The following is an 8,802-nucleotide window of genomic DNA, read 5'->3' on the forward strand; positions in this document are numbered from 1 at the left end:
AAAAACAGAAGTGGGGGGGGGGGGGGGGTCACTTTTACCTGTATAGTGACACACTAGTAACATATTGCAGAGGAAGATGACATATACGGTGGGAGACACAGTAAGGGAATAAGGGAGGAGTGATAATAGCTGAGCCAGTGACAGTCAGATAGAGGTAATAATTAATTTCAGCTCTGTCCTCTCTCTCTTAACTTCTTTTCCCCATAGATGAGCCCTATTGTTGTCCACTAATACAGTTATTAATGGAGGCCAGCACATAGGCCACCACAGTCAGTCAAACATTCTTTTTATATCAAGCTCCCCACCTGCACAGAGCGAACTATCTTGGGACTGTCTGTGCGAGGAAGAGAAGAAACGTGTTTTTTTAATGCATGTGTTAAAAGAGCTGGATATAGCAGAGCTAGTTTGTCTGTGGGCCAAATTGTGGCGCTGCAACACTGTTTCATAAAGCAGGTATATTTGTATTGCTGGGAGTACGGTAACCTGCTTTTTGAAATCTTAGCCCCCTCATTTTCACAACATGATCCATGAGTGATTGCAATACAACAGTGTGAGTCAAAAATATGTGTTTGCATAACAGGTCTAAGTATAATCTTAGAAGCGATGCTGTAGAAATGTGTTATGAAAATAGGCTTGTGTGGGGATTGAAGAGGAGTGACCTTGTTTCACAGTATCTTTTGGGATGTGATACAGTTATTCTGGCTGTTATTAATGTGCTACAGTCACAATGCATCCAATTCATTGTGAACTACACTGCCCTGCCAAGAAACACAGAGATCGTTTTTAGTTTCCTTTTTTTCTGCCAGTTAGGTTTCCGGGAAAACAATTCTTGAAAATGAGATTCAAACAAGGAGGAATCTAAGTTGCAAAAATGCCCCAATAATTCAGTGTAAATTACTTAAAACCCAATAATTCCCAAAGCGCAAAGCGAAAGCTTAAATCTTAGATTGCTTCAACAAGGTATTGAACACCTAATTGAGGTGATATATCAAATATAATTGCACCACTTTCAGTGCTCAAGGCTTTGATTGTAAAATTTATGTGTTACTTGGCTAATGAGGGTTTGGAGTCATAATATTGTGGAGCTTTTTTTCTGAAAGAGAACAGCGTTTAGCCCTAAAGGCCAAAAAGTGTGAGAGGGAGATTTGTTCTGGTTTATTGGTACATGATTTCTAATAGAGACACAGTGTTCTGGAGGATCTCACCCAGTGCTTTTTTTTACATTTTGTGGCAGAATTTGGTTAATTAAGACTCATATAATGTGAAGTGTGCATATGTGTGGGTGAATATTCACACGTGTGGCTGTGTGCATTTGTGTGTGAGTACATAAGAAAGTGTAAAATCATACCTGCGTGTGCACACAGGCATTTTTATAACCCTTACAATGGTGTATGCATTTCCCTGCGTGTTCTTTGTCCTCGCATGTCCGCATGTGCACATGTTTGCGCCTGCGTGCAATACTGGTCTGCCGGCCTGCGTCCCGTGTGTATGTGTTTGTGTGTGTTTGTGCGTGGGCGTGCGTGTATGTGTTCCAGGAGAGCCAGTGGCTGGACAGTGTGTCTCTCCTGATCAAGGACACGTTAGAGGGGGAGATGCTGATGATCGACAACCTCTCCGGTTCTGTCTTCCACCACTACTCCTCTCCTCCACCAATCTGCAAAGACTGCAAGGGCCACCCACCAGAGGTACCACCCTGAAAACACACAAGCACACGCATACATAAAATATACACACACATAAGTGATGAGGTCAATAGTCTCAAGTATCCACAGCATCTTACAATACCATGGATAGACCCACTGAGCCTGCAGGGCCAACCTTAAGGTCCATACTTCTCAGACATTTCAGAATAGCTCCTATTAATCACACAGAATACTATAGTGTATTTTAATATGCCATGGTGTGCACACATGTTTTTTAGGCTTTGCTCACTTGCTAGACTTTCAGGTTAGCGCAGCTCTTTTCACCCCACATTTCTCTATAGTGAGTACACTTTGCAAAAATGTTCACACAGTTCTCTGGAGCAACATGCAGCTCAGCACAGTGGGTAATCTCACAACTGAAGTGAACTAAGGCAGCCAAAACACATTACACACATCTCAAGATCTACTCTTGTACCACAACACACTGACATCTGTTTTGAACATTTAGTCACTCAACGAGTCGCTGACCTAAAGCGACATGTAGTATTACAGTATGGATTCCATTACTACAAAAAGAAGGGCACCCCTTTACCTTATTGTTCTACCTTAGTATGTGGCTCTGACATGAATTAGAAGCTGCGATATTCTTCAGTAGGCTCTGTTGCTTTTTTGCACACAGTACTTGGATGGCTACACATACTGAAACAGTGCATGTCTGATAACTGCAGCAACTGTGTTACAAAAACCAAAACATTTAACTATGAGTTAGCAAAAGTGGTGAACAGTAAAACTCAGCAGTGACAAACACACACATTGGCACATACAAGACACTCACATACACACCCATGATGTTAGGTACTAGACTGCAGATTTGCTACAGGGACACACAAGGGAACTTGCATTTGCATGCACTGTCATGGACACACATGGGGCTTCATTAATCACACTGCAGTCTGAATTAGAAAGTTGAAGTTAATGCTTTTTAAAGTGTGTCAACTGCTGAATGTGCCATTATATTATTATGTAACAGTATAGTAGGGAATTGCAGTCCTTAATTCAAAACAGTATCAATTCAAGATGATATCAACTTTCTGTGTGTGTAGAAATGTGGATTAATGGAGCCCACTGCATGCATCCATACTTGGAACCATTTCTAATATGCATGCAGGCATGCACACACTAACATTCACCTTTACCAGTGCTTGTATTTGGGGTTATTTTGTGACAGGAGATTCTACATAAAACACAGTGTTTTGTGTTGTGTTGTCGATCACAGTGACAAAGTGCAGCGGGTCACCTCAGAAGAAGCAATAACTGGGCCCTGCACCTCCTCACCCGTCAGTCATACTTTCTGCCTGTCTGCAGATGCTGTCAAACCATCAGTCTTTCTTCCCTCTTTTACACAGTTCTTCTTTCCATCTGTCCCTTCACTCCTCTGGCTGTCCCTTTGCCTGTTATTTATTGCATCTGATCTAGTGCTGTTCTCCTTCTGTTTCCCATGTTCTTTAACCACCAGACTTTCACATTGTGTGTGTGTTTGTTTGTGCGTAAGACAGCTTGTGTGGGTGTGTGCCATTTTCAGACAGATGAGTCTTTCACTGCTGAATTATGTACAGTTGTATTGTATTTAGGGGGAAAGGGAGGCACAGCAGGACACCTGGGTGCAGTGTGTGTGACAGTGGAAATTTTCATCAGGTACAACACTGCCTAATGAGGACTTAGGATCAGCCACAGCTTGAGACTATGACTGAGTCTACATGGAACAGTTCAGTGGGGCAATAAAGGCCTTTGCCATTCATTTAGCTGCTAGCATCTCCAAGCGTGCATGAGCGTTCCACAACATCAGTAGCAGGTCCTTTGATCAAAGACAGCAATTGTGAAAGCACTGCATGATGTGAACGGACTCTGGCACATGGTGATACATGTATTTCAACAAATACATAGTTCCAAAAGGTCTGAGAAGAGTAGTAGTAGCAGTTGTTGAGTCTTGCAGATGTTGTGTATTGTATTTTCACATTTGATAGGCAAGCAAAAACCGTTGCTTGGAAGTAGCTACAGGATGACACATTAGAGTACTTATCAAATCGGTTAGTGTTGATGTGTAAGAGTTCTGACTCTTGTGGTTCCTAAAGGAAGCATGAAAACCTGTGGCAGACAGTAAGGAGGAACAGGAGGAGTGTCTGTTTGTGCACGTGTCCATGCAAAATGAGTGTATGTTTAGCATAAATGATAATGCATATGCTTACCATGTCCTGGGTGGCATGAGTCATGTGATGTGGCCGTGAGACTTTAGCGATGCTAATTTTCTGGCTGAGTCACACAGTCGTCTCCTCTCATTGCCTCCCAGAGGTGCTGAATAAAACAGTGCCTTTTCTTACCACTCTCAGGCTGCAGTGGACACTTTCAGCTGTTTCTTCCTCAGTCCCCAATCTCGTTAGTGAAGCCTTCAGTATTGCTGCAGTTACCCTGAAAGCAACTCTTCCTGTGCTCATTGTTCTTTGTCCCTGGAGGCACAGACAAGAATGCAGGAAGAGAAGGGGTGTCATTTCCAGTACTTGCTGTTAAATCTACCACTGGATGACTGAGATTTTTGAGGATAATTACAACCTACCTCTGAGACACAGAGCAAGTCAGCAGATATGGTCCTTCAGTGAGTAGCTTTAGTGAGGGCCGATATAAGAGAGATAAAAAAGTAAATTGTTCCTTTAAATTAAAGAGTTGCATTGCTGTGCTTCTGCCTCGCTCGCTTGCCGTGCCTCATTCCACCTCTCTTTCGCTCTCTCTTCTTGGGGGCTTGGGCAGTGGTAATTTACTGCTGCACATCAGCCATGAAGCTTTCTCTGTGAACCTCTTTGTCTTGCTCACCTATGGCCATGTGTTAATATATTGCTACCAAGCCTCACTGTATTGAATTTCATTTAGGGACCCTTTTTAATTCCCCTCTCTCTGGCTATTTATTGCTCTATAGCTTTCTAAAGAAACAGAGCTTGAGTATATCATAGTACCCCCTAGAACCCTTAAATTCAACTCCAGCTCACTTTGTTTCACATCTGTGCACAAAAATTGCTCCTAGAGAGGGAGTAGAGGAGAGTGTCAGTCGAGAAGCTCGACTTCAGAGGAGTATTATGCAGTGATCATTTAAAACCAATTCAATAGCCATATGAGCTGTGCTACCTGCAGTCCTGATATAACAAACCTAGCTGGAGTCAGTGTTGAAACAAATCAGAGAGAGAGGGCGTAACAGCTGGAGTAATTGTTTCCAATTATTCTGTGCTTGGTAATGTAGTTTTACAACACCATATGAGACACCATTAACACAGCAAAAGCATTTAAATGTACAGTTCTTTTTGAAAGTATAGACAGTTAGCTGTAGGGGCAGAATTATGGAAACAAAAGCATCTCTTCACCCGCTCTTACATATTTGTGCAGCTACTGCAGGTGCACAGCAAACATTCACATATACACCCAGCCACTGCGTTGGATATCTGCCTCTCACCTTGCAGTCAACATCCTTCTTCACATATTTTTGTGGCACTGGGAAACATTTGTTCAGTTGATGATGACAAAGCAATGCTGTTATCTTTTTGAAATCTCTCGCCATGCTCTCTTTGCAGACAGGTGCCACAACATTATGGCCACTTTGAGTTGTCAACATCTGGTGAAGCATATCGGAGCTTGGTGGAGGTTTTACCTATCATATGTGTAGCTTATGTTGGCCTATAAAAGATACTGTAGAATCAAAGAAATCATGCCAGACCTCTTCAAAACAAACTAATATTTTATACATTTTATATCTACATACACAAATGTGAGTTACAAAGTCAAAGTTGTTATGAACCTTAGATAAATCTGAGCTCATTAAACAGCTTTCTGAAATGTTTTAAACTGTTTCTATTTCCTATCTTTTTAAGACATGAATAATTAAAGTAAATGACTTGCAGCAGATCAGGATGGCAGAGATTGAGCAGGCATCGCTGAAGTCAGAGCAACTGTCAGACAAGTCGTCGTCTCCTGCTCTGCCAGACGACCTCAGCCTGGACGAGCATACTGCCTACCAGCTGCTGGCGCGAGAGAGCAAGGTAGGTGCTGTATGAGCAGAGTGAGGTGAGAACGGGAGATGTAGATGTTCTGTCTGCCAACACAAAGGATGGCGTATGTGGAAATTTTAATTTTGCTCTTACATTGTTTACAATCTGCAACATACAACATACAGTTTCTTTCAGCAGTAGAATACTAGCTTTCTGAGCTATCAGTAGTAATAACGTGCAGGTTACACAGACATTCGTGTATTGACCGGACCTGGAATTTGGTCTTGAGGCTAATTATTTAAAAACTGGGTGGTCTCACAAAAATATTCAAATAAAATCATGATTTATCCCAGTGATAATCTCTTATAATGAATAGTCAGTTTAAATTGAGGGCGCATTGTGTGCTTGTGTGTTTGTGTGTGTGATAGAGAAACAGGGAGAAAGCACCTGCTTTTCAGCTATTGCCATGCTCAGGAACATTTTGTTGAACTGTGTACCTGCTGGTCACCTTTAAGCTAGATCTTGCATCCTGCCAGTATAAATTTTTTGTGTAAAAAAAGAAAAGAAAGAAAATCACCAATCAGTACGATACCGACTACACCACAAATTCACAGTGTTTAACTTCTACACTGATCAGCTACAACATTAAAACCACTGGGAGGTGAAGTGAATAACATGGACTATCTCATTACACTAGCTCCTGTCAAGGGGTGGGGAATATTAGGCAGCAAGTGAGTCGTCAGTTCTTGAAGCTGCATTGGAAGCAAAAAAAAGATTGGCAAGTGTAAGGATCTGAATGACTTTGATAAGGGCCACACTGTGGAGGCTAGACAGCTGGATGAGAGCTTCTCCCAAACAACAGGGCTTGTGGGGTGTTCCCGGTCTCTAGTGGTTAGCACCTACCAGAGTGGTCTAATGAAGGACGACTGGTGAAACGACGACAGGGTCATGGGCGCCCAAGGCTCACTGATGAACATGGGCAGTGAAGGTTAGCTCGCCTGGTCCAGTCCCACAGAGGAACTACTGTGGCACAAATTTCTGAAAAACATAATGCTGGCTATGATAGACAGCTGTCTGTCACACACACACAGTGCATTGCAGCTTGCTGCATATATGTGGACCGGTAAGAGTGCCTATGCAAAAACCTTGGGTCTTTGCATTCATGTATACATTCCTGTTATGTTCATTTCTCAGGTGATGCCTGCTCAGCAGTTATGTTCGTGGGTCAATTTGACCCGCAACATAACAGGAGGGTTAATATATGTTAAATCAGCCTTAAAGTTATTCATTCTGCAAGACGACAGTTAAAGTGTAGGATTTTCATTATATATTGTTAAGTGGTAGAAAATGAATCCAGAACAAAGCAGAGCCTCAGATCCCCTGCAGATATAACACGGCCTCAATTCACCCTTTGGGGTTTTCATTTTAGTGATAGTGAAGGGGCTAGAACTGATTATTAGCTGATTACTGCCAAGTTAATGTTATATATTGTAACAATAAATGTTTGATCATATATGTGTGAGTGAGCGTGACTGCTGCAGCAGCTGGAAGCGGGCGGCAGATTGAGGCAGGAATTCAGCTTTGTACCTCGTATGTTTTAATTACCATCATGTAGGGACTGCAGAACCATTTATGTGTGCTCATGCGCACATGTTTGTATGTGGGGGTGTTTGGGTGCACCTTTGTACTTTCATTAGTGTATTGTACCTCTGAGTCATTCAGTCCTAGCTCATGAACAGCACCCTTTCAAACAGCCAGCCACCCACACCCATACAAAACCTCAAACAGCCTTGGCACACATGCTTAATGCCCCCCACACACATTTTTAATCAAACAATTTTGGACAAGTTTAAAAAAGATATAAAATTCCTGACCTTATTTCCTTTCTCACCTTCTGTCCTTTCCTCTTTCTCTTTACTCTTTTTTGCCATCCTCTAATGAGCAGCGGTTCACAGCCATGCATGGCGACTACAGGCTTATCTGGCTATGCAGAACCAAGGAGCATTACCCCATTACAGAGGAGAATATCTTGGAAGGACGAATGATAAGGGATGAAGATAGGGGGGGCTAGAGGGAGGTGCAGAGTAGGTGTGCAATTACCAGAGGGGTAACAGTGTGAAAGGAGAAGCATGAAAGATAAAGTCGAAAGGGGGGAGAGTGGGTGCAAGAGAGGGACCCATGAGAGCCACCCAAGAAAGCAACTCAAGAGAAGCTGGTGAAAAGATTTATTCATGAGGAGGTCTGAGGTGTATAGAGGGCATGGATTCTTCAAAGACAAGATAGTTGCCACTGATAAACAGAAAGAAAGAGATAAAGGGGCCTCTGCAACTTAAGGCTTATATCTGTAATTCACAAGCGAGCCCACAGCAAAGCCATGACAATGATTTTATAATGGCCATTTATTTTGTGCTTCCTGGAATGAATAGAAATATTCATCAATCACACTCTGCCACTGTTTGAGCTATACTGTGCCTGTCAAGTACAAAGTAGTGGACATATATAGTAATCACCCACAGCATTAAAACCGCCTGCATAATACTGTGGAGGTTCCCCTCAAGCCACCAAAACAGCTCTGACCCACTGAGGCACGGACTCCACAAAACCTCTGAAGGTGTCCTTTTGTATCTGACACCAAAGATGTCAGGAGCAGATCCTTTAAGTCCTGTAAGGTGCGAGGTCCATAAATTGGATTTGTTTTTCCAGCATATCCCACAGATGATCGATGGGACTGAGGTGTGGGAAGTTTGGTGGCCAAGGCAACATTTTGAACTGTTTGTCATGTTCCTCCAGCCATTCTTGAACAATTCTTGCAGTAATTTAATGATCATCATGTCATATTTTAACCTAATCCTGAACATCTAATTTTGTTGTTTCTTTTTTTTTTTAAATTTGGGAATACTTTTGATTTTTTTTTGTTTGATTTATTCTTTCAAACATGTAACGACAGTCAATATGTCAACACACATAATTTCACACATATCCACAAATGCATTATCAATTTGCTTATACCTAGTACATGCTTGAACGGAGCAGGAAGAAGTTAGACTTATCTAGTCCTACCCCATAACATCATCTTACCATCATTGGTTTGCAAGCAGTATTACTACATAGATAATTTTGTTCTACACCAC

General features: G+C 42.1%; 1 protein-coding gene across 1 annotated transcript in view; it reads left to right on the forward strand.

The window, feature by feature from the left end:
- Window positions 1-8,802, forward strand: part of LOC109969485 (voltage-dependent T-type calcium channel subunit alpha-1I-like) — a 167,129-nt gene that overhangs the window by 147,172 nt on the left and 11,155 nt on the right. Inside the window, exons 34-35 of the mRNA XM_020616404.1 lie at window positions 1,536-1,685; window positions 5,585-5,722. Coding sequence (XP_020472060.1) covers window positions 1,536-1,685; window positions 5,585-5,722 — 288 coding nt within the window. The remainder of the gene's footprint in view (window positions 1-1,535; window positions 1,686-5,584; window positions 5,723-8,802) is intronic.

Source organism: Monopterus albus, unplaced genomic scaffold (assembly GCF_001952655.1).
Source record: "Monopterus albus unplaced genomic scaffold, M_albus_1.0 scaffold174.1, whole genome shotgun sequence".
Classification (NCBI taxonomy): domain Eukaryota; kingdom Metazoa; phylum Chordata; class Actinopteri; order Synbranchiformes; family Synbranchidae; genus Monopterus; species Monopterus albus.